The following is a 25497-nucleotide window of genomic DNA, read 5'->3' on the forward strand; positions in this document are numbered from 1 at the left end:
AGTTCACCTGCTCAGTCTCCTGAGTGCTGGGTGGCGTGTGCTACCACCATCTGGCTGCTCTGGGTTTTTAATTTTCAGACAAAATCTCTGTAAATCATGTTTCACAATTTAGAATATTTTACTTCTTTTAAAAACTCTATTTAATTCAAAGGTGTAAACTATACAAACTTCCAAACTTCGTGTTATTTTAAACTTTTTGGTGTGTGTGAAACAGTATGGTACATGTGTGAGTTATGGTGAATGGAGTGTGTGACTTGTTAGTACTGTTAGTGTGTTCATATGTGCCTGCTGTTAGTGTGTTCATATGTGCCTGTGGGTGAGCCTGTGCCATGTATGTGTGGAGGCCAGAGGTCAGTCACCTTCCATATTCATTTTTTAAACACGATCTCTCACTGAACGGAAACTCAGATTTGGCTAGGCTGGTTGCCCATTCAGGGATGCCTCTGTCCTCTCCTGTCCCCCAGGTTGTAGACACCCAGCTGTTCAGCCTTACATAGGTTCTGGGGATTCAAACTCAGGTCCTCAAGCCTTGCAGCAGTCACCTCACCAATTAAGCCATCTTCCCCAGCCCCTGTTTCCCCAACCTTTGTTTTTAACAATTGTAGACTTACAGAGTAAGTGAGAGTGGACAGTGACCATATCTTACTTCAAGTAATAATTGCTAATATTCTCCACGTTTGCTGTATTCTTCCTCCCTTTTCTCTGCTCCTTTCCTCTCTCACTGCACAGTTTCTGCTCAGTCATTTGATAGTAAATTACAAATATCTGACAACTTGACTGTTTGATACTTACAAGAACAAAACTTCCCTCATAAGCAAAATACTATCATAACACCTAAGAAAATTAACAATATACTATTCTATAACATCTAATATGGTTCAAAATAAAATTTCCTTAATTGTCCCTAATGTCTTGGATAGCTTTTGTTTTCCTAGTCTAGGACCCAGTTAGATACTATGTATTATATTTGACCTTTCTGTGTTTTGAAGCCTTGTAGAAGACAAAAGGATATTTTGTGTATGTTAAAGCCTTGGATAAGATTTCCCCTTGGCCACTGGGTCAGTCTTGGTTGTGAGCCAGAGAATGTTTCCTTGGACTGAAAGATGACTCACAGTCCAACAGGTGAAGGTGAGAGCATTGGCTCTTGTGCTGGCTAGTCTTCTGTCAGCTTTACACAGGCTAGCACCATCTTAAAAGAGGAAACCTCGGTTGATAAAATGCCTCCATAAGATCTGTAGGGCAATTTCTTAGTGATTGATGTTGTAGGGCCCAGCCATGTGCAATCCCTGAGCTGGCAGTCCTGGGCTCTATAAGAAAGCAGAGCTGAGTAAGCCCACGATGAGTAAGCAGCACTCTTCCATAACTTCTGCCTCAACTCCTGCCTTCAGGTTCCTGCCCTGCTTGAATTCCTGTCTTGATTCCCTTCAGTGATTACCAGAGCTGTATAAGCATAAGCCAGATAAACCCTTTCCTTCCAAACTTGCTCTTGGCCATGGTGTTTCATTATAGCAATAGTGACCCTAACTAAGACAGTGCTGCTCTGTGAGGAGAGAGCAGAGACTGCATTTGTCCCTTCTAAAGCTACCTCAAAAGACCACTGCCCTTGATGTCTTCTAAAGTCAGGAAGGTTCCAGGAAGCTTTTGGGACACTGGCTTCTCTGATTAGATTTTTTTTCCTTATTCTTTAGGGCTAATAGTAGGTACTTAGAGTCTATGCCATGTCTCTTTGCATCTGATTGTTGGCTTTGGACCGCTGGATTGGAAGCATTGTTGTCACAGCTTGGTGAAAGCTGGCTTTCTACTCCTTATTTCAGTGGCGGGACCACTGGATGCAGTGTGTGTACTTCCTGCCCCAGGAGGAGCCCATTATGCAGGGCTCACCCCGATGCCTGGTTGCTCACCATGATGACTACTGTGTGTGGTACAGTCTTCAGAGAACCAGGTATGCCTGTTTGTTGTTGGGGTGGAGGACTGGCCCTCAGAGACTGCATTGATGTAAACTTTCTATGGAAAGACCTTGCAGAGATTTGAATGGGCAGATTTATATCAGAACAGAATAAAATAAGTAAGATGGTCTTGTGGGTAAAGGTGCTTGTAGCCAAGCTTGATGATGGGAGTTCAGTCCTCAGAGTCCACCTAGTGAAGGAGAAAACCACCTAGTGAAGGAGAACCTATTCCACAACGCTGTCCTCTGACTTCTACATTTGTGTTATTGCACTCCCCAGCCACATACAAAATAAAAATCATAATTTACAAAGCAAAAGTTTGTGGCAGGATGTATCTGTGTTTATGTATATGTAGAAACTGTTATAGATTGTTAAGTTTTATTCAAAACAAATATATGAAAAATATAGACTCATAGGGCTCTGTAACATGCAATGTGCTGGTGTCCAGACTCACCTAGAATCTTGGCGAGACCTCTGCGTGTATCTCGTAGGGTCCAGGTTGAGTTTTGGTGTCCTTATTCTCAGTGCTGTGCCCTTGTGATCTCTGGTTTCCAGTTCAGAATGTTTTTTTTAAAGATGTATTTACTTATTTTGTGTATGTGAGTACACTGTCACTCTCTTCAGACACACCAGAAGAGGACATCAGATCTCATTACAGGTGGTTGTGAGCCACCATGTGGTTGGTGGGATTTGAACTCAGGACCTCTGGAAGAGTAGTAGTCAGTGCTCATAACTGATGAGCCATCTCTCCAACCCCCCCCAGTGTAGAATATTGATTACGTATGCTTGGCTTTTTATCTCCCGGCTCAGCCCTGATGAGAATAACAGTGCCTACCAAGTTCGACCTGTGTGTGACTGTCAGGCTCACCTCCTCTGGAACCGGCCACGGTTTGGAGAGATCAATGATCAGGACAGAACTGATCACTATGCCCAAGCCCTGAGGACTGTAAGTGTACCTTGCTTTGTGTTTGGGTCTCACTGTTCTGCTCATGGTGTGTTCTGACAGTTTTGTTTTGTCTCCTTGTCTTCACCTGGCTTCCTCTGGAGCAGACGCTAGGGAGCCTGAGAGCTTGCTCAAGACTCCTTATTCTCTGCTCTGTGAGAGGTCACTGGGTGTTCTCTCTTCCCATAAGGGCTCCCCTAAGAGCCTTTCCCCAGTCCAGACTTGTTCCTGATGCCTTTGCCTCTGGGAGCACCAGCCCTGCCTTTAGCTAGACCTTTAGCTGTTTTCATCTATTGAACCCTTCTGAAATTCCCTAATGTGGAAATCTGATCATGGAGCTCTCTGACCTAGTCTTCAGCTGAGGGTCCTAGGTAGAGTTTAGAAGGAGTCTCCTGGACCCCTTGGAGTTGTACACAGAAATATGTCTGCACATGCATGCACTTTGTGGGGGGAGAAGACTCCAAGCTGCCGTAAAGTCTTCTCCAGTGTACCCAAGACCCGTAAAGGCACCCCTACCTTTGGGGAGCCACTTGAAGGGTACGTGGACCAGATGGGGAAGAAATTTGTCACCACAGACTAGAAGGCACCTTCCTGCTCGTGGAGTAGGTCTTCAGCTGGGCCTTCTGACTGGGCTGTGTAGGGTCTTTCCTAGCAGTGGCCCCTGGAGGGAAAGTGGGCTCTTGTGTATGCTGAGGAAGCAGGCGTGATAAGGCAAGAAAAGTTAACGTGGCCGTGAGGAAGAGGAGATGAGAGCTGAGGTCTCCAGAAACCTGTTCTGCCTGGAGAGAGGCTCGAAGGTAGCGAGGGTGTTTGTTTCTCTTCCTAAGACTCTTTGTACTCACAGCCCCCGGTGACTCCAGTTCTAAGGTACCTGATGCCCTCCTCAGGCCTCAGTGGGCTACAGAGCCACCCATACACATAAAATAAAACTTAAAAACAATGAAGCCAGTGAGTGGGATTGGGGAGGGCAGCGCGCCTGTTAGATTGTCGGGACGGGGCGTTTGGACGAAGGAAGCCCGTGCTGATCTTGCTCTTTTCCTGCAGATGCTGATGCCAGGTAGCATCTGCCTCTGTGTGAGTGACGGCAGTCTGCTCTCTGTGTTGGCCCATCACCTCGGAGCAGAGCAGGTACCACCGGGTCATGCCTTTCTGTTGGCTTTGTAAGGGTCTTCTCTTTTCAACCTTACTTATTTTTCTTTTCTGGTTTGTTATTGTTCACTTTTTAAAGGTTGGCATGGCATTAGGGCATGCTGTGGTCCAGGCATGGGATTCTGTGCCAAAGCAGATACAGCTTCTGTGGGTGTGATGGGCTTGGTTTGGGTGCTGAGGACATTTACTGTTTCCATAGATGGTCAGGAACAAGTAATGGCTACATAGCTGCGACCTAAGATTCTGAGTTAGCCACCTTCTAGAGTGAATGTCCAGTGTAGGGAGTAAGGCCAGGCCATTGTCTTAGTATTCCCTTGACAACATGTCTGTCTTGAGTCTCTTCCCTCTTTAACTCCATCTCCTGTGTTCCCTTCAGGTGTTTACAGTCGAGAGTTCAGTAGCTTCCTATAGACTGATGAAAAGGGTAAGTGACGGTTGTTACCAGATTCACGAAGGGCCTGCTGGGCCTGCCTTCCCAAGTCTGGGATGGGCGACTTTGCAGTGGCATCACAACCAGGAGCTTTGTACCTGCAGAGCAGGCCTTTTGGCTTTGGGGCAGACGTCCACTAAGTAGGATTCTTGTTTGTTTGTTTGTTTTTGAGATAGGGCCTCACTGACTGAGTCTTACTGCTTTGGCTGGTCTGTAACTCACTGTAAAGCTGGCTGGCCTTAAGCTCACAGGTCTGTCTACCTCTGCCTCCCAAGTGCTAGGATTATGTGCAGCACCATGCCAGGCTTCTGGCCTCCAGTTAGAAGCAAATGTTTATACTCTGTCTTTAGTTCTTGTACTTGAAGAAGTTTAGTCTGTTCTCATTTCATATAAGACTAAGAAGCTAACTTCTCTGTGTAAATATAACTGAGTGATTTGTTCCTGGGAGTAACCTTCTCTACCAAAACTGCAAGGCCAGTAATAGGTCCTGCCTGGTGAGGGGCCATTTGCTCATGACCTCTGTCGTGGTCTGAGGAGGTCCCAAAGAGATGTTTCCAGAGCAGATAAAGTGGTACCCTACAGCCATGTAGTCAGAAGGCTCAGCAGAGATGGTGACTTCGAGAGGTGTTATTTTTTTACCATTCTCTGATGCTGCAGATTGAGCCAGGCCTCAAGCACACTGGGCAGGCGCTCGACCATAGTTGTTTTCCCTGGTCCAAAACAATGTATGAGTGTAAACACAGTTACATCCTGTCTTTCAAAGATCTTCAAGGTGAACCACTTGGAAGATAAAATTACCGTCATCAATAAACGGCCTGAGTTGCTGACATCTGCAGACCTGGAGGGTAAGAAGGTAAGGAATGGGACTTCATGTTGCACTGGGGCTGTTTGAGTGAGGACAGAGTAGCATAGAGGTGGCCCAAGCCCCGCCCTGCTGCCTTGGCTAAATGCTGTGATGTCTCTCCTGTAGCTTGGCCAGTCAAGACTTCACCACTATGAGAGTGGGTGAGAGCTGGGCTCCTGCCCCTCTCAGATGAGAGCATAGCGGCTTGTTAAGGTTAAGGAGCACAGTGTGCTTCCTCTCTTTTCCTCTTCACATAAAGTCAACTTTTCCTGCTCAGACCTTTTCACCACCAAGATCTGCTCCCCAGGAACCCTGGGGTTACTAAACACCAGCTCCCTGCAGGCTTTTGTTTGTTTTGAGACAGAGTTGTTCTTTAAACTAGATTGCCCTCATCCCACAAGGATCTGCCTTCTTCTGCCTCCTGGGGCTGGGATTAAAGCCGGTGTCACTGTGGCTAGTTGTGTTTAACTTAAGAAGAAGCCACCAAGGGCTGGGGACATGGCTCAGCTGCTCTTCCACAGGTCCTGAGTTTGAGTTCAAGCCCCAGCAACCACATGGTGGCTCACAGCTGTCTGTAACGCCAATTCCATCTCTGTCTGACATTCACACAGACATACATGCAGGCAAAACAGCACTGCACATAAAGAAAATAAATTATAAAGAAAAAAAGAAGCCACTCCTGCACTGCCCAGCAGGGTGCGAGGATTCCTTGTGTGGTTCTCTCCTTTCAGTGTAGCCTTTGTAGTGGGAACACACTCGCTCTCATTGTAGTTTGACTTTGCTTCTTCTTGATGGTCAGTGATAGTGAGTTCATGTTCTCATCAGCTATGAATGCGTCTTAGTTGAATATGTGTTTAAGCCTCTTGCTTTTTATAAAATGACAGCTTGAGATTTATCCATACAGCATACAAGTCACTCATAGGCAAGCAATGTACTTATAAAGTATATGGCTATCACCGAGTCAACTTTAGGGCATTTTTATTACCCTCAAAGATACTCTCTTTCTTTTTAGATTTATTTATTATATATACAGCATTCTGCCGGCATGTACACCTGTATACATCAGATCTCATTACAGATGGTTGTGAGCCACCCTGTGGTTGCTGGGAATTGAACTCAGGACCTCTAGAAGAACAGACAATGCTCTTAACCTCTGAGCCATCTCTCCAGCCCCCAGATACTCTTTTTCTATTGGCGGTCATATTCATGTGTTCCTAAGCCCTAGGCCACCACTAGTTTACTTTCTGTCTGTGTGGGTTTGCCTTTTCTGTACAAATAATATATTTGAAATCATATACCACATGGCCCTTTGTAACTGACTTCTTACATTTAGCATATTTTCAAGGATCATGGTAGCATAAGTCAATTCTTCCTCTTTTTAAAATTGTTGTATAATATTCTATTTTATGGATATATCACATTTCATTCTTCCATTGACCAACTGGTGGGCATTCATACTTTGCTACTTTGAATGTTTAAGTATTGGTTTTTTCCTTCCTTTTCTTCCTCTTCCTCCGCTTCCTCTTCTTCCTCCTCTCGATTTTTGATGAGGGTTTTGAAGATAGTTAAAGTTACAAGTCACTTCTGTGGCATTCTGGTCGGACCCCAGGTCCTGTTGGGGAGCAGTGATGAAATGATTAAAAGAAGCATCTGATGGTGTCCTGATGCCCAGGGCGGGAGTGAAGCACAGGAAGTTTCAGGGTCAACTGACTTCTGCTGTGTCTTCCTGTCCTCTGCTTCCCATCCACTGAGGCCTTAGAGGGTCTCTCAGACTCAGCCTTAGCTTCTTGACCCACATATCAGCCTGAGTGCTGTAGCATTCCCTTAGAGTGCTGCCAATCACGGTCTCTACTTGCAGAGTTCTGCCATATGCCTCATGGCCCTCAGAAGGATCATTTAAAGTACTTGTCCTCTGTCTTTTGAATCCCTGCTTAAAGCTTTTAGAAAGGCCTCCTGCCTTCAGGGCAAGTTGAGCCTCCTTAGCTATTTGGATGCTGGCTGGTCTGCCCTCCCCCACTGGCCTGCCCTCTCATCCTCTCCTGACTTATGTCTAGAAGGCCTTGCTCCTACTTATCCTTGCTCTTCTTGGTCTCTGCCCACCTGCTTGACTTCTGACTCTTAGTCAGACATCTGTTTGCTTGTTCCACAAGCGTTCATTGAAACGGCGTCTGTCAGGGACCTTGCTGCCAGACTACAGTAGTGTGTCCACATTTGCCTGAGTTCACTGACAACATGTTGTTCATCTCATATGGATACACTGGGTGAAACAATTTTGTTTGTGGATTGGCAGAATTCCTTCAGGAAGCCCTCTCTGAAGCTAACCTAACCTTGGCTTCTTCCCAATAAACACTGCTCCCTCCCTTGTTCGTGTCCTTCCTCCACTCTGCAGTCCTTGGTGTTTTCAGGGGCATTCTCATTTGTGACTGAGTGAACGAACGAATGAATGAATGAATGAATGAATGAATGAATGAATGAATGAATGAATGAACGAATGGATTGCTGTATGCTCCCATGAAATTGCTGAATGCCCTTCACGTGTTAGCTTCACTCTTTTTTTTTTTTTTTTTTTTCCTTTTTTTTTTTTTCGGAGTTGGGGACCGAACCCAGGGCCTTGCACTTCCTAGGCAAGCGCTCTACCACTGAGCTAAACCCCCAACCCCGTTAGCTTCACTCTTGACACTTGGTTTCTCCTTTCCTGTTGCCAGGTCTCCCTCCTCCTGGGTGAACCTTTTTTCACCACCAGCCTGCTACCATGGCACAACCTGTACTTCTGGTATGTGCGCACCTCTGTGGACCAGCACCTAGCACCTGGGGCTGTGGTGATGCCCCAGGCAGCCTCACTGCATGCCGTGATCGTGGAGTTCAGGGTAGGTGACCCAGGACTTCACAGAGACACTAAAGCAACTGGAGGGTGGGGAGGCTGTGTGCCCGAGAGCGAGCTCTCGTGTGCAGAGGAAACAGCTTGGGCCCTGCTGACCACACTTTGTTTTCTGCATCGGTGGCTGCAGGACAGAATAAAGGAAGAAGGCTACACTGTTAAAAAGCAGTAATTTGACATATGAAATGGAAATGACTGTGTGTTGTCACTTTACAATTGCGGCTTATCAGAATAATTAAAGGCATAAATTAAGTGTTTCAGGAGGCATGCTGCGCCGCTCGCTGTGCTCCTAAGAGTGGAGGCCAAGGTTGTTAGAGCATTCCGAGATGGGGACTTCTCTTTTTTTATGCAAGAAGGAATTGAAAAGCTTCATTTTAATTCTCTCATCAAAGCAGAAGCACAGTAGTCACCAAGTCATTTTGGGAAAGGCATTTTTTATTAAAAGGATTTTGAAGTGCTTTGTACCTGAAATGGAGAGTGAGTCACGTTTGCTATTCTCGTTTTGAGAATGGCTCTGTCTGTAGCCTCGGGGCTCCATCACTTAATTTGTGGGCATTTTTCTGTTATTTATCTGATGGGATTTCTGTATGGATCTTGGCTCTCATGACTGAAGAATGGCTATAGAAAAGGGGGCTTATTCCCAGGCCTGAGGACAGGGACAGAAGATGGACTGGCTGTGTTCACAGAGAGCCAGTCCAGGTTCCAGAGAGCCGCTTACAGAATCCTCAGCCTAGGAGTTCTGTTTGTTTCCTTAGGAGGAAACATATCCTTAGACCAGTCTGTTAAACAAGCCGCTCGGGCTCATCAGCGTCTTTTCGCTTTTTCCTTGGGGGTCTGTGTCTGGTGTAGAGGAACAGCGAGCTATGCCTCTGGGTCTGCTTGTTGGTTTGTTGTGAGTCAGTGCTGGCCTATAACTCACGGTGTAGGCTCAGATTCACAGAGATCTGCCTACCTTTGCCTCCCAAGCACTGAGATTAAAGATTTGTGTCACCTTGACCAGCACCCCTCCCAACCCATATTCATGTAGCCATTTTTCGTGGCCCAGGTGTATAACACAGGACTGTTTTTCCTTCACAGGACCTGTGGCGAATCCGGAGTCCTTGTGGTGACTGTGAAGGGTTTGACGTCCACATCATGGATGATATGATCAAGGTAAGCAGGCCGTCTACCCTCCTGCTGCTTGTGGTCTGCTTGGAGCTGAGAGGAGACCATTAAACGTTCAGCCCAGGATACTTGGAAAGACTGCCTCAACATCTAAAAAAAAAAAATTAAAAAACAAAACAAAAAAGACCCCAAAGGGCTGGAGGGGTAGCTCAGCAGTTAAGGCTCTGGCTGCTCTTCCAGAGGATTGTCACTAGATTCCCAGCACCCACAGTGGCTCACAATCATCTAACTCTGCCTCCATCCTCTTCTGATCTCCATGGGTGTCAGGTGTGCAGATGGCAAACAGACGTACATGTAGACAAAGCATCCATACTCATAAACAACGACACCCAAAGTGCACGTAAGAGCGGGTGCAGGGGACTAAGACTATAGCATGGGGCAGTGTACCTGCCCAACGTCCATGTACCCTGAGGCTCGGTCTCTGGAAACACACAGTAGGCAGGCATACGTCTCTGACATACAGTTCATACATCCTGCCCAATCTTTTCGCACAGCCACAAAACTCTAGCAGGGACTGAGTGTGGGCAGCATGAATGGTAAAGAGAGAGTGTCTGCTTTGGATGGTGAGGCCCGTGTTGCCATTTTGTTTGACCCACCATGAACATTGACTGAGAACCATTGCAAGATACCAGTCTCATTCCTAGTCCTGTGCTGTAAGATAGGATCTGAATGTCACTGGACCATGCACTAGATCTGCTTTGCAGGTGTTCAGAAGCTTGGTTCCTGTTGTCACATCCTTTCCGTGGGGTGATTGGCTGGTCACTTCCCATGGCAGCCATTTTCATCCTGGCCACTGTGCTCCAAAGAAGAGGGCAGGAGGGCTCTGTGAGAGATCTTTGAGAGGTTGTTTTCTCTAACAGATATTGACAGCTCCCCAATGCTCAACTAGAGTCAGGGACCCACAGGGCCTGTGTCGCCTGGAAACATGCCAATGCACCAACAGTGTTCTGTGCTTTTGTAGGGTTCGAGTCACGGAATGAGTTCACATAAGAAGGTAGGGCAGAAACATGGGCCCATTTTTATGCTTGAAAAATCATATCCACACAGAGAGAAGAGAATGGAACTCCTAGCTTATCATTAGATGGACACCTTTCTCCTTTTCGTTAATCTCATTTTTCTATGTGAATTTTGGTTGTATAGTTTACATTTTTAAAGCCAGTCCCATGGGTGTTTTCCATTTATACCGGGGCTTCTCTACAGCAGTCGCTGACTGTCCATGCTCCTAGACATCTTTGTGTTGAGACCCTGCTCTGGACCCCTCTTCCATATCTGGCCACTCATCAGTCTTGGGCTGGCCCCCTCTCATTCTGCCATCCTCTGAGCTATCGTGTCCCTGGTCTCCCTCAGTCCCTTCTCCTGACCTGCATAACTTGTTTTGCCAATCTAGTGCCTGGCTAATGGGTCCATTTCTCCTGAGTGGAGAGTTTGCTCAGTGTTAAGTGCAAGTTCTACTCTTTCAGAGGAACCAAACTCAGTTCCCAGCACCCATGTCAGGTGTCTTATATCTGTCTATAACTCCATCTCCAGGGGAGTCTGACTGACACTTCTGGTCTCTGTGGAAAAGATACACACAGGGGAGTGCATACCCCCTCACACACCCACACACACTCACACCTACAGTTTAAACTATTAAAAATAAAGCTTCAAGAAGATAGCTGCAAGACATGGCATCTCCTGCCTTTAAACCAGTGGGAGGCAGGGGGATCTCTAAGAGTTCAAGGCCAGCCTGGTGAACATAGTGAGTTCCGAGATAGTCAGAGTGGTATAAAGAAACCCTGTCTCAAAAAAAGAGAAAAAGAAAGGCTGTTTGTAGAGGTAGGCTGTTTGTGGAGGTAGATGACAATGTCTCGGCTGGGCATCGCCAGGTGTCAACTTTGTGCTTTCCCAGGCTGAAGCCCTTCTGCTCGCCTAGACTGGCATCCGCCTGCCACTGTGCCTTCCCTCACAATGCTTCCCCATCAGGTTCCAGGGCGTCTCAAGCCTTGTCAGAACCTCTCTGGTCTGGCCTCCTACCTCTCCCACCTTTTTGTATCTTGCCTTCTCTACAGTGGGTCCCCCAACTTTAGTTGAGCCTTCTTCCTGATGTCACTTCATCTAGGCAGCGTCCCTGGCCTACCTCTGCTCCCATGGCCTCTCCTCACCCTTTTCCCAGCCCTGAGTCTCTGAGCCCATTTGAGTGGTATCATGTAGTGGGCAGTGTCAAAGGTGAGTGCTTGCCTGTTTTTTTTCTCCCCAAAACAAAGACATTTGGTCAAGAGTAGGCATGGTCATTCCTGTTTTAAAAGGAAGCTGAGGTTTGAGAGGCAGAGTGGCTTTCTGATGGATGAATGGCTACTAGAAACTGGCTACTATGACCAAGACCCAGTGTTAAGTGACAACATGCTGCTCCATGTGACTGAAGTTGCCCAGGAGGATTGGACCACAGAAATGAGGGTGTCCCTGGATGGCTGCAGTTTATCTCTACAGACCCCATACTCTTTTGTCCTCTAGCACTCCCTGGATTTCCGAGAGAGCAGGGAGGCAGAGCCACACCCACTGTGGGAATACCCCTGCAGAAGCCTCTCAGAGCCTCAACAGATCCTGACTTTTGATTTCCAGCAGCCCATCCCCCAGCAGCCTATGCAATCCAGGGGCCTGATGGAGCTGAGGAGGTGAGTGGAAGCTGCAGGGAGCTGTGGGGTGAAGACAGTAGGGGACTTGACAGTCACAGTTGTGAAGGACAAACAGTCTGGAGACTCTTAACTCCTGGGTCAAGATGTGTGGTTCCATCATCTCCACCTTTGGCATTATTAGGAGGAGGGGATCGCAGATCCCACAGCCTCTGAGCATGTGCTGGGCATGTGCTGGTGAAGGAGAGCTGGGGTGAGCCTTACTCACCTTCCCACCTGCAGCCCCTTGTGTCAAGCTGCTATGTTTCGTTACTATGGTTACCCACTGGCCCATTTTCCTGAATTCTCCTGGGAGTTAGAGCAGGTCAGGATTGGTGAGGCCGCTTGCTGCAAGGTGAAGAAGACCTCGCCCAGCTCCAGCTCCCTTCACAGTAGAGTGCTGCTGCCTTCCTGAAGGAGCCATATGCCCAGAGAGGAACAGCAGAAAGGGAGTGGCAGGGCAGATGCCACTGACCAGGGGATCTTCGTTGTCAGCCCTTGGGCGCAGCTGCATGTAGAGATTTCTGTGTCAGGCTGTGAGGAATGAGGGATTGAGAGCTGCGGCTGCTCTGGCTCAACCGTTCTGTCTTATCTCCATAAGTAGGGAATAATAAACTCCTGACTGCGAGGGATGGGACTGGTTGAGGTTTCAGAAAAGCAGAAGGGTGTGCTGGTTGGACTCCTCCATGTCTGTGTGCCTGTTTGGTTCCATATTCCCTCCCAGGCCCGGGAAGAGCCATGGAGCTGTCCTGTGGATGGAATATCAGCTGACTCCAGATAGCACGGTCAGCACCGGCCTCATGAACCCTGCAGATGACAAGGTAGTATCACAGGCACTAAGCCGAGAGTGTGTGTCTGCCTGCGAGCCACTCGTACCCCTTGTATCCCTTGTACCCCTTGTGCTGTGAATGCCCTGTTCAGGGCAGATAGCTCCCAGGTGGCCCAGGTTGTTTCCCAATGTTAGTGGCATGTGCTGGGAAGGTGGCCTGGGTGTCTGGGACCCTTCCCATCTTTTTGCTGCTCATCATGCAGGGGGACTGCTGCTGGAACCCCCACTGCAAGCAAGCTGTGTACTTCCTCAGTGCCACACTGGATCCTAGCGTGCCTCTGGATGGCCCTCAATCAGTCAGCTATGCTGTGGAGTTTCACCCCCTCACTGGAGACATCACCATGGAGTTTAGGCTTGCAGACGACACCTTGAACTGATCTCTTACAGAGAAATAAAATGGCCACCAGGCTGCAGACTCTGAATGGCTTGTGGCTCAATGGGGAAAGAAGGCCAAGGAATTTCTCTCCTTGCATGTACCTCCTTGGCATCTGCACGCATCAGATGTGGCAGGCAGAATAGGCTGGTGAGTGACTGGAGAGTTGAGTTAACTGGGGAGAACAGTTTGTGATCCTGAGAATGTAGAAAGCCCTGGTGGGGTCGGGCAGTGCGTCCTGTCCCGCCTGGAGGACGACTGAGGAGCAATCTTGATTAGGACAAGTGCAGGACTGCCCACTTAGGACCTGCCTGGCCTGTCTGCTTTCCAGGGAGTTCCCTAGGCCCTGTTAAGGTCTGGTTTGAGAGGACTAGGATGCCCCAAGTAGCTTTACCAAGCCACATTCATAAACACTTGGGTATCTGGCCTCAGTGCACACCAGCAGGGGGATTGGTAAGCTGTGAGACCCAGACGCCAGGCCACTGCTCACAGGCCATGGAAGAGGTCATCATCAAGCAGTTCCCTGTGGGAAGCCCATGGGAAGAAAACAAGCAGAGTGGCCTTCTCCTGTCTTATGTCTGAAGACCCTCGCTGTGATGGCCTAACCTTGTTGAATCAGAAAGTGCAGGGATTCCTCAGTTGGCCATTCAGCCTTGTCCCACCTCTGCCCACCCATGCACTTGCTAATGACCTCTCAGTTATGAAACAGCCTTGAAGGGACTGAGTAGTAGAACCAATATGGCAGACACGGGCTGTGTGCTCAGTGATCTCCCGGTCCCCAGGCTGGGATCAGCTCTGGAGATCAGCAGGTTCTCCCCAGTTGTCCTGAAGATGAGTACAGACAAGATGCCAGTCGTGAGCCTCACAGTTTTATTTTCTCCTCATTCTCCATCCTTCCTTTCAGCACCATAAAGGAAAAATCCACCTCTTTTCAACTTTTTAAAATCAGGCATAAAGATTGTTTTTTCTTCTAGGGAAGAATCGTCTGGATATATATTTGATAATGTTTTACCAAAACCTTGGGTGTCTTACCATATAAAACCCCTAATGTCCCATGAGGATACAATACAGAAAAAAATACAGAAATTAAAAAAGTTTCTTCGTTTTCTTTTAAAACAGTATTTCTAAATCTGAGCAAGTTAATACAATAGTTAAAAAGCATCAAGGTTAATATTCATACTTAAAACTCCAGGTGGTTTTGGACAAATAAAGATGAACTGAATGGTCTTTCCTAAACTAATACACTTATCTATGTTTCCTTGAGAGGTCCTGGACAGGCAGAGCCGGTTAGGATTCAAGTGGTCCCTGTGACTGCCCCTGTGTCGGCCTTGTCACAGAATCTGGAATCCTGGCAATGTCTCTTCTGTTTTAAAAGTTGAAATAGAAAGGCCTGGCAGTACACGAGCCCTGAGTCCACAGGCAAACCACAGTGAACTGTGGCGGATGGTCATGGCCTCAGTGCCGAGAAGTGTAGGGGACCTGAAAGCAGGCTGTCCCTCCTCTGGGCTCCAGAACCTGACTGTGTAGAGGTGACCTTGTAATAACAGAGGCACAAGGCTGTTTGACTTGCCTAAGGCCGCCCTGGGAGTTGGGAAGGAGAGAAGGATGCGGCTCTGACTCCAAACGTTTTACCCTAACCCAGGTTTAGGGACCCCAGCCGTGGCCTTGGCCTCATCTACTCTCCTTGTACACAGTGCCATTGGTTTAGGGGTTAGGCCTGCCCAATGGTGCCTTGAATGAATAGAATCTTGGTTGTTTCCAGGAGTAGGGACCTTTCATTCCATGAGGACCTCCCAGATTCCTGGGAGGTCAGGCCCTGGCAGAAGAGGGGCATAGCAGAGAGCCCAGCAAGGCTGTCCTAGCTCTGGACACTCGAACATGGGCAGGGTTCTCTAGGCCAAGAGGTTAAGAGGCCAGTGTCACCAGCTGTAAATGCCCTAATGCCAAGCTGCCATACTCTGAAGGATCCACTCAGCACAGGGCCTGGCATCTGTTAAATGTGTGCCTCTCTGGATTCCTCTTGCTACTCAATGGGTGACAAGGCACAGCTTCAGGGCACCAGCATTTTAGAGGTCCCAACAGCAGGGGCCCGATGCTCCCTCCATCACAAGGCGGAGTTGGCCTTGAGCCAGGCCAGATACAAGATCAAAGGACTTTGAAGAGACCATCAGGGATATCAGAAGTCCCTCAAATCAGTGGCTCAGCAGCCTGAGACAGACTATCTTCCTTTTGTAGTCAGGGATCAGCCTCTGCTCTCTGAAGGGAGGCTGGCGGAGTCAGTGTGCTCTTGGGCACCTGAGCAGGACAGGTGGAGAGCAGGGGGCTTCTAGCAGCCTGACTGTGCTGAGCTTGGGGCTGGCTCTAGTCACAGTGGCAAGAGTGGCTTGTGGATGTTGTCTGGAATCAGCCCTGCCCTAGACAAGGAGCAGCTGTTGGCTGGCCACCTGAGCTTTCAGTGGTGACGAAGCCATTCTCTATATCTCGGTTTCCTGCCACTTCATTCAGGTTAGCCACTGAGGAAGGGTGGGCCTGGGAGGCCAGAGGTGCAACCTGACTTGGGGCAGGCAAGTGTTCCTGAGCTCAGCCACACATGGATGGGGGAAGTCCTCAGGAAGAGGGTAACCCCAGGGGCCCCATGGAAGAGGACATACTGGGTAGGAAGAAGCTACAAACCTGTCGTCTTCAAAATCTGAACCCTCCCCCCATGCTCTGGGTCCCCTTCCTGTACAAAAGTGATCCCTCTGGGATTTCCTGCTAGGGCCCCACAGCTGGTGTCAGTCCCCTACAGGAGCTGCTGGGGTGGCCAGAGCCAGCTGGACCCTCTGTGTAGGCCGGGGAAGAGCACAGTTCTACCCAGTGACTTACAGACCCTAACCGAAGGGTGATTTTGTGTTTAACGTTTTCTGTTTTCATCTTAAAATGTAGTCGCCCTTGAATGCAAGACCCTGGGAAGAGGCCTGGGCTGGCAGGTAATGACAGCCGTCAGTCACACCCCACCGAGCTGGAGGGGAGATGGCAACTGTGCCCAGGAAGTGCTTCTTTGGCTGGTTCTGATTGTTTTGTGTTTTGAGTTTGGCCTTAGGTGAGGCCCGAGCAAGGAGTCTAGGTGGGTGCTACAGTGTGGCACACGGCATGCGGGCAGCAGGCATGCGAGGGTGCAGGCATGCGAGACAACATTGGCAGCAGACAAAAGCGATGAACCCTGGACAAAGCTCGAGAAGAGATACAAAGAGAACATAAACCCGGTCCTCATACGAACCCTTGGGTTACAAACTGTGTTGTGCTGTGTATTTTTGTAGAAAATCGTGACTGGAAAGAATGGCACTGGTCAGAGGGCTGGGGCTCCCAGGCTGGCCCAAGTCCTCTGTCCGCAGAGATGGCCCAGAGGCACAGAGCAGCCAGGGCTCCCAGGCTGGCCCAAGTCCTCTGTCCGTAGAGATGGCCCAGAGGCACAGAGCAGCCTGGCTTGCAGGCTTGCAGGGGATTGGTGGGCTCGCTCTTCCCTGCCCCTGCCCTCCTCCCCCCAGCACTAGGTGCTCAGTGGAGGGGACACAGCCAGACATGGGCTGTGGCTTGAAGGGCTGGCAGAGGCCCCACTGCTTGAGATCAGTGGCATGGCTGGTCTACGCCTCCTCTTCCCCTGCAGACACCATCAGCCGCATGGCCACGGGGAGGTGGTCGGTCAGGCCGGACAGCTGGGTGATAAAACTGAATTCTTCCACCTCCTAGGTTAGGGGAAAGAAGTGGAAACATTTTGATTAGATCCAGAGAGAGGGCGTTCTGTGAAGGGAAGTTCTGGGGGCAGGGATTGATTGACAGCCTGGGGTGGGAGGTTCCACATGTAGGGCTAAGTGGGCTAGGGTTGTACAGAGGATTTCAGGCTGTGGAAATGATGGATTTCATTTTAAAGGAGGGTTTGGGTTCAAAGTACTATGCATGGCTGCAGGGCACAGCCTCAGACTCACAGCCTTCCAGTCAGGGCACAGCCCCTCTTCAGCGTGCAGCATGTAGTCGATGCGGCGGCCATTGCCCTTCAGCAGATCTTTCCGTCCCTTCTGTCCAGCCCCTGGGCTCTTGCTGGTGGGAAAGGCCAGATACTCCCTGCGGCCTTCCTCACTCTCCAAGACCCTGTCAGGGAGAAAGGAAACAGCTAATGTCCTGTGCCAGCCCTAGCCTGTGGAGCCGCACTCTCAATAAGAGGGAGGAGACCAGACCTCTGGGTTTTAGATCTGCCAGTCTTTTGACTCCACAAAGGGCCTAGCCAGAGGGAAGATGCCTTCCACCACCCATCACAGGTTGCCTTCACCTCAGGCTAGCCAGTTTCCCGGTCCCTTCCTACACTCTTGATACTAGTCACGACATTCCTGGCTTGTGGTCATGTTGGGAACACCCCTCTCCCAACCTCTTCTCTTCTGAGCCAAAAGCATCTTGTTTGAGCCTCAGGGCCTTCTTCTCTGGAAGCCCCAAGACTATGTAAGATTGGCAGGGCCTACCGGAACCAGGAAAGGACTCCGGTGGAGGTCTCAGCCATTTTATGAGTGTGTCCTTAAGAATCAATCACTAACAGCTTGTCACCCATCTTCTGAGTGCTACTTCCTTTGTAAAATGAGTTGTTGTTATGGACCCTGGTTTGGGGGGATGCGTTCAGAGCCAGGAAACTCATGGGGTGTCTACATGCCTAACACAGTTCCTTCTAGCCTTTCCCCTGAGAGCCCAAGCCACCCTGGGCGAGCTGAGGAGCCCTGAAAGCCCATTACCAGGAGCAGGTTCAGGCCAGAAGCTGGCATGGGAGACACTGCCCAGGCCTCCGGGTGATTAACACTAGATAAATTTAAGTGCCTGGAGAGATCAGGCTGTTAAACATGGTTTTCTACAAGTTTTTTATCAGCCTTAAGATAAATATACTAATAACATTCAGATCATTGTTAACACTCAAAGATATAATCCATTACTGTCTTTTGCTTTGATGATAAATTCTAGCATCAATGATCTGACAGTTACTAATAGTCATTTTTTAATCATCTCATGAAAAGATAATTCTCTCAGCATAGGATGATGTTTCAAATTTAGTCTATAATCTAATTAATTGGCTCAGATTAGCTGCAAGGAGCCATGGCAGTGGCTCTGTACATTATTGGGCTGTGAATTATAGATCCAGTCTGCTATTGGCCTCTCCGCTGGGTCCTTTAAGGAAGCCTCAGTGGGTTCCAGGATGGAGCTGGTCAGATAGAACTGCCTTTCAAGACTGTGTATGCTCTCCAGGCACGTTTGTCTGTCTGGTAGGAGGGTATAGGCTACGGGGGGCTTCCTTCTCCACATACCCCTTACCCAGGAGCTCTCTAGGCCTTGGCCTGATCCTGGAAATTCTGGCTTTTCCCATAATAGCTAGAATACTCTAACAAGAGCTCTTTTCAGTGTAAGTCTCGATCCTGACTGCTGCTTTAAGATTTGTCCCTTCTAGACTCTAGCCTCTGAAATTTCTAGATTATGAGAGTGATGACTGCCTCCATCCATCTGTTCTCTTTCCTGTAGAAGGACTTTCTGACACACAAAAGCCCTTAGTGGCTTGAGTGAGTTGGTTTTCCTGGAACCTGCCCAGTCCGCCTCTCTACAATCTAGTCAGGGTTCCATTCCTTGTTAAGGCCTGGGAGCTGGTTAAGATCGGGGGTCCCTGACAGCAGTGTGAACACTTACTTTTGAAGATTGTCTGGGGTACACACATCCTCATCATAGAGACCGTTTATGTCCAGCAGGGTGCCTGGGAACAAAGGACGGAAGTGGTGATTGAAGCAGGATCTAGCCAACCTCAAGGGTGGCCTCTATGGAGGGATTAGACAGACATCTGGACTTTAGGGGCATCTGTACAGCTGCCTAGGGCATGTCCCCTTCTTCAGGGTTCTTGTGGCCTTTTCATGGGAAGTCCACAGTGAGCCCAGCCCCCTGCTTACCAATGGCCCAAGGCTTTTCCTCCCCAGGCCCCAGGCGGCAGGGGTCCTTGTAGCGAGTAAACAGTGAATGCTGCTGCTCCAGCTTGTCATCTGTGTGGGAAAATGGAGAGAGGGACGCTGTGTGGCCTGAGGCACCTGCTGCCTATCAGCTGGTTCCTGCCAGTTACTCCTACCATATGCCACTAGGTTCCTGTCACTTAGGCATAAGCACTCTGGGTTTATGGTTCTTTTGATGGTCCCATAACTGGCACTGTAGTTCATCTGTCACAGGCTCTCTGTACCTTCAGGATGTGCCCCAACACTCTGACCTCTGTCCTCCAAGCCTTCCCAGAGTCCATGGCAAATGTTTGTGGGGACTGGATAATGTTGTGGCCAGGACTCCTGCTCCTTACAGATCTGGATGCCTCAGAGACCCATGTGTCCTGCCAACTCACTGGACCAGTAAAGTCTTTCTTTGACACTGCCCGCAATCCCCCGGGCTAGAAGGAAGGGCACTGGGTTAGGATTCCTAGTAGGATCCCCTCCAAAAGCCTATTCTATGTGTGTTTTGCCAAGAGTGCCATGACCAAAACATGGCATGTGCTGGGGCAGGAGCTTCTGTGTTGGCTGTGACAGCCTTGGTGTCCCACAGAGGAAAGTCATTCTGTGTTGGTGAGCGTGTGTTCCATGGTGGGAACTGCATTCTCCTTGCCTATCCTGGAGTTGCCACTGTTGTTCTTCCTGGCCATGAAAGGTTATAACAGCTTTTACCTGCTGCCACCAGGTGAGGGCACCACCTGGATTCCAGGTGAGACCTTGAGGTTTTCTGCTCTAAGGTTGAGGCCTGAACTCACAGGCTCCTTGGAGAGCTGTAGCTCCTGTTGTAGCGTCAGAACTGTGAGGCTTCCAGGCCAAGGAAGGCCCAAAGCCTCCTATCTCAAAAGAGGTCTTAGTAAGAACAGATTTAAACCAGTTGTTTAAAATTTCACCGATGATTGACGTTTTCTATCCTAAAAGGTTTGATTGCTGTTTATTTCTTGAAACAAGGACTCATGTAGCCCTAGCTGGCCTAGAGATAACCGTGTAGACCAGGGCAGTCTTAAACTTGCTGTGTCCTTCTGCCTCTACCTTCTGCGTACTGAGACTTCAGGCAATGCGCCATCATACCTAGCATAACCCAGTAGTTCAGGCCAGTAGTCTGTGTGTGTGTGTGTGTGTGTGTGTGTGTGAGAGAGAGAGAGAGAGAGAGAGAGAGAGAGAGAGAGGGGAGGGAGAGAGAGGAGAGAGAGAGAGAGAAACATGTGCCACAGCAAACATGGGAGGTCACAGGACAAGTTTTGTGCAGGTCATCAGCTCAGTGCTTTTGCCTGCTCAGCCAGCTTTTGAATAGTTTGTATTTACTTTATTTTATGTGTATGGCTGTTTGGCCTGCATGTATGTCTGTGTACCACTGTGTCTACAGAGGCCAAAAGATGGCATTTGCTCCCCTGAAACTGAAGTTCAGACCGTTGTTAGTCACCGTGTGAGTATGGGTACTGAACCTGGGTCCTCTGCAAGAGCAGCCCGTGCTCTTAGTCACTGTGCTACACTGAGCTGTTTTCCTGGCCCAGTGTAGACCAGTGTTATTGGAAGAGCCTCTCTTGCCCTGGGTCCATTTTGGAGGTATCTTTTTGTCTCCATCCAGAGGCCTCTGCTTCTTTGGCAATATATGTGTTGTCCCCATGCTAGGAATTCAGTGTGGGACAAACGCATCAGTCTTACTAAATTTCCCACATACAGCACATGAGAACTAGCAGTTCTTCGGACTACCTAACTGTAGCCTGTGACCATGCCTGGAGCCTGTGTTCTGCCTGGGGCTTCAGATCTGAGAGGGAAAGAGTGTAATCTTACCAGAAGAGCAGTTATCAAAGTTCAAATCTCCACAGATGACGTCAAACACCACCAGCTCCTCGGGGTTGGCTGTGCTGGTCGAGGAGGTAGATTTTCGGAAATCAGCCAGCCAGTCCTGAAGCAGGTCCAGCTGCTCACACCGGATGGCACTGTCCTCTGGAGACAGGACAGAGACCAGACTGTGAAGCTTGACCTGGACTCCTGGCCAGGTCCCAGGTATTGAACCCATACCCAGAAGATCCCAGGCTGTGGCCTACCTGGTGGGGCATGCAGGTGTGTGCAGGCGATGTACCCAACAATTCTTTGGTCCTGAGGTGTGCTTCCCACCTGCACCTGGGGGAAGGCAGGGTGTCAGTACGGCCATTATTCTCCAAGTGCAAAGGGACCCTGGCAACTCCCAAAGCCTTTTGCTCAAGCTGTCCCCATCCTGCTCTGCCCGACTCCTGGCTAGACTCTGGCTAGTGCCCAGGTGGAGACAGGCCCTTCTCTACTTGGAAGTATCTGGCTGGTAATAGAAGCAGACATGTAAAGGAAACATCAGGCTGTAGTGTCATATGGTTGTCAGCAATCTGTGTAAGCATTTATGGGGGAAGGAGGGAAGAGAGCACAGAGCTCCTCCCCTCCCACCACCTGAGGCCTCTCCCAGGATCCCTCATCACCAGCTACAAGTCACAGGCAAGCTCTTTCCAGTCCCTGGTGTCACCAGGTGACTGGCACATTCACCTACATGACTTTCAAGTTTTTTATTTTGAGACAGAGTGTAATCTTACCAGAAGAGCAGTTATCAAAGTTTGGTATGTAGCCCTGGCTGGCCTGGAACATAAATCAGGATGACCTTAAACTTACAGCAATCCTCCTGCCTCTGGTTCTCATGTGCAAGGATCACAGATATGTGCCATGTGTCATGCCCAATCTAACCTTTAGTCTTTTTAATATTCATCATCATCATCATCATCATCATCATCATCATCATCATCATCATCAGTGTGTATGCAACCCCCCTTCCCATTCTCCACAAAAGCCAGAATTGGAGCTGCCTAGTGTGGGTGTTTCTAACTCTGGTCCTTACAATAGAGCAATATATGCTCTTAACCATGGAGCCATCTTCTTCATCCCCCTTTTAGTCTTATCTCCTCTCAATGACTCTTTCCTTCCTCCTCTGACCACACTCTCAACTTGACCTATTGCCCCTCCAATCTGAATTCAAAGCCACAACCCATTTGAAGGGCCATGGGCAGCCGCCTGCTCGTATGTCTTTAGAGCCCCAACTGGCTGTATGCTTCATGAATTTATGGTTCATGGTCTTCTGTAGTCCCTTAGTCTTAGACCAGAGTTCTAGCTTATGTCCCCTTGTTCTGGGCCCCTGACATGGGCTGGCCTCATGAGTCCAGCCCTCCTGCTTCCACAGTGGCACCTTCATGTCACCCCTTCTCCACTAGGGCAGAGTTCCATTGGGTGGGCCTGGCTCAGCAGGCAGGCGTCTTAGGCAGGGCCATCTCTAATTCTGGTTTCATAGATATGGGCATCTTAACTGCTTGTCCCAAAGACAACGCAGCTGCTCCTGTAACCCAGCACAAGAACGAGCCCTTGTCAGTGCTATGCTCTGGAGGGAGGAGAACACAGCTCCTCCCTCCCACCACCTGAGGCCTCTCCCAGGACCCCTCATCACCAGCTGCTGGAGGCTGCTTGAGTCCTTCGCCTGCAGACCCCTCAGGGACTATTGTGGGCACCCGTCCTCAGAATCTCTATCAATAACACATATTTCTTTGTGAGCAGCAGCTGCCCTCCCCGACTTAATTAAACCATTCCAATTGGATTTCCTGTGTTGATGAACCCTCAGACCCAGGCACTTCCCAGGGAGGTGGACCACAGAAGCCAAACTCCATTCTCAGTAGCAAAGGATACAACAGTGGCCTCTCAGGCAGTGTTCTGCTGCTGCTGAAGTCGAGTGGGTCTTCTTCCCTATCTGGCTTTCTCAGTTCTGTCCCCTGGATTTCTCCAACTCCACCTTCTTCCCCTAGGTGCATGCCTATGGGTGAATGTCTGGCTATTTGATGACAGACTGTCTTGCTGTTTCTAACTCACATGTTCAGTTCTTGTCCATATACCAGGCCCATAGTGCAGCAATCTCACACCCCTGTTCTTGGAAATAGTCCTGTAAAATTATGGACCACTGATGTATCTTGTTATAAAAGCACGTTTAAGAATGCAGTGCTCAAAGTAGCACATGGCATGGCCCCCAGGGGTTCCTCAGGAACAAGTTTTCCCACTGTAATCTTCAGCCATGTATACTTAAGCTGGGCCTTCCTCACATGTTGAGTGTGTACCATTTAATGGATGGGCACACTAAGGCTCACAGACTCAGACGGGCACATGCTAGACCTGTTGGCCTCCAGACACTGCTCTTTGCTGCTTTCTGGGCTGCTGGCGTCTTTGTCAAGGTCAGCCACACATTTGTCAGGCTTTCCCTTAGTATCGCTTGCCTTGTGCTGACAAAGGCATCCCTGCTGGCCCGCAGCAGAGAAGACCCTGCCTGGGGTGAGGACACCACAGTAGCAAGGCCACAGTTGGTCCTCACGCCCCCTACCTCCCTCTTAACAGGTATGTGATCTCTGTAGCATCCAATTTATTATTTGCTGGGTCCCAGCCACTCCAAACGCAGTGTCCTCAGGACCTGTGTAGGCATGTGTGTTTCTCTTACAAAAACAGTCACTCTGAGAGGCTGTGCCCTTTAGTTCTGACAGCACAGAATGTTGATTAAAAAGGTGCTCAGAATTAGCTATGCTGAGCTGAGGCCAAAGGGAACCCAGCCCTTCTTTTGTGGGATTGTCCACTTCAAGGGATCCATGAAATAAACTGGGAGACTGTGCCCCAGTGAGAGCGGTGGTAAAGGGAGGGAGGGACTGCTGGCTGCATTTTCCCAAAGCCCCCAGCTCCTCTCCAGATGGGCCTGACCCTCTTCTGTGGCAGGACAGTCTTACCCAATAGGGCCCAGCTCTGCTCCCAAAGGCAGCACCTGGCCGGACAAGTGCCCCCCAAATACCTGAGTGCAGAGTCAGGGAGCCCACAAAGGGAGAACTGGCCTGTGCTTGGCAAGACCAAAACTAAGAGAGCATGGGATGTGGAGGACCCATCGGGTGGGTGGTCTGTTAGGGCAGAGTATGGGCTGTAGGAATCAGGTTTAGTAAGGAGAAGGAGGCCTCACTGGAAGAAGTCGGCCACATTCACAGTGGGCAAGTGTAGAGGAGTACGGCTGAGATGGTGAAGTTGGAACCAGGGGCATTTGAAAGTAAAATGAAGAATCTGGGATAGACTGGGCAGGCACAGGGTGCAGCCAGGGCGGTTGGTTTCCTCAGGCTTCAGCATAGGAGAGCATGAGTGGGGACCGCAGGGCAGTGCTGAGCTTGCTTCAAGAGTAAGTCAGCCAGACTCAGGCATGAACGCTGCCGAGAGGTCTAAGCTGGGGCAAGGTTACCAGCAGAGACAAATGGAGGCTGGGCTGTGGGGGCGCACTCCCTTGGGGTACAGGGACCCTGAGAAGTAAAGAGATCTGGCTACATGCTTATCCAAACCTTCAGCTATAGAAAACATGTCAGCCTTGTCCCAGTTTTAAAAGATGTTGCAAATCAAATTTGATACAAAAACCATACTGGGTGGCTTTAAGGTTCGGGGTGGCATGGATCGACATGTTTGCCAACTAGTTGGAAACCTATGAGGTAAAGGGAGACAAAAAGAACATTAACGACAGAGCCCCAGAGGAGATGCTGTGCAAGTTGTTCTTAGAACTGTTTCAGGGTGTAGATGGAGAAGGAGGTGAGGAGGGGATATGTGGATGTCCTGCACTGCAGTAGTCTGTGGACATCTCCAGGCTCACAGCCGTCTCTATCAGGCCAAGGGTAAGAGGACACTCTTTCTACTCTGAACTGGACGACAGATCCCCTTCCTTCCCAGAAGGCCACTCTGGCTACTAAGACAGAAATACATCTTCAGTTACATCGCGAATGAACCATATGTCAGGATAGGAAGGCTGGAACCGTGTGTCAGGTGACCTGCATCTTTGTGGCTGGAGAGCTGAGACCCCTACCTGGTCGACCATGCGAGAGGCCCCGAGCAGCCCAGGGTGAGGCAGGCTCAGTGGAATCAGTGTCCCCTTACTCCCAGCAGGCACTGGGAATGAGAGAAACCTGCGCCAGACCATAGTCAGGGTCCCCTACCAAGCAGCCCCTCAGTCAAGTCTCTCTGCAGAAGAGCTGCTACCCCCGGGGGCACAGAGCCCATCTGCATCAGGAGGCCAAATGGTGCTTCAGAAAACTCCAGATTCACTTAACAGTGGCTTTTAGATAGAGAACGAAAAGTCGACACAGTCTTTCAGGCTCTGTGGAAGATAATGTGTAATGACCAAATTACCATGGTCTAAAACCTCCTCCAACTGCATCCAAATGAGCAGAAATAATTATGGTTCACTTTAATTAGTGA

The 25497-nt window shown here is 49.3% G+C and overlaps 2 protein-coding genes across 3 annotated transcripts in view; one reads left to right on the plus strand and one right to left on the minus strand.

Annotated features, from left to right (window-relative positions):
* The window catches only part of Prmt7 (protein arginine methyltransferase 7), a 52557-nt gene extending 38275 nt beyond the window's left edge, over positions 1–14282 (plus strand). Inside the window, exons 9-18 of the mRNA XM_032887592.1 lie at positions 1815–1942; positions 2757–2892; positions 3934–4017; positions 4415–4462; positions 5232–5321; positions 8018–8179; positions 9268–9342; positions 11845–12005; positions 12727–12823; positions 13035–14282. Coding sequence (XP_032743483.1) covers positions 1815–1942; positions 2757–2892; positions 3934–4017; positions 4415–4462; positions 5232–5321; positions 8018–8179; positions 9268–9342; positions 11845–12005; positions 12727–12823; positions 13035–13208 — 1155 coding nt within the window. The 3' untranslated portion in view covers positions 13209–14282. The remainder of the gene's footprint in view (positions 1–1814; positions 1943–2756; positions 2893–3933; positions 4018–4414; positions 4463–5231; positions 5322–8017; positions 8180–9267; positions 9343–11844; positions 12006–12726; positions 12824–13034) is intronic.
* Smpd3 (sphingomyelin phosphodiesterase 3) overlaps positions 14061–25497 on the minus strand; it is an 81078-nt gene continuing 69641 nt past the window's right edge. For both annotated transcript variants that reach the window (XM_032887595.1, XM_032887594.1), the window contains exons 3-8: positions 21279–21354; positions 21022–21177; positions 19153–19242; positions 18899–18962; positions 17170–17332; positions 14061–16929 (exon numbers count right to left, since the gene is read on the minus strand). In XM_032887595.1, coding sequence (XP_032743486.1) covers positions 16828–16929; positions 17170–17332; positions 18899–18962; positions 19153–19242; positions 21022–21177; positions 21279–21354 — 651 coding nt within the window. In that variant the 3' untranslated portion in view covers positions 14061–16827. The remainder of the gene's footprint in view (positions 16930–17169; positions 17333–18898; positions 18963–19152; positions 19243–21021; positions 21178–21278; positions 21355–25497) is intronic.

The sequence above is a fragment of the Rattus rattus genome, chromosome 17 (assembly GCF_011064425.1).
Source record: "Rattus rattus isolate New Zealand chromosome 17, Rrattus_CSIRO_v1, whole genome shotgun sequence".
In the NCBI taxonomy this organism is placed as follows: Eukaryota; Metazoa; Chordata; class Mammalia; order Rodentia; family Muridae; genus Rattus; species Rattus rattus.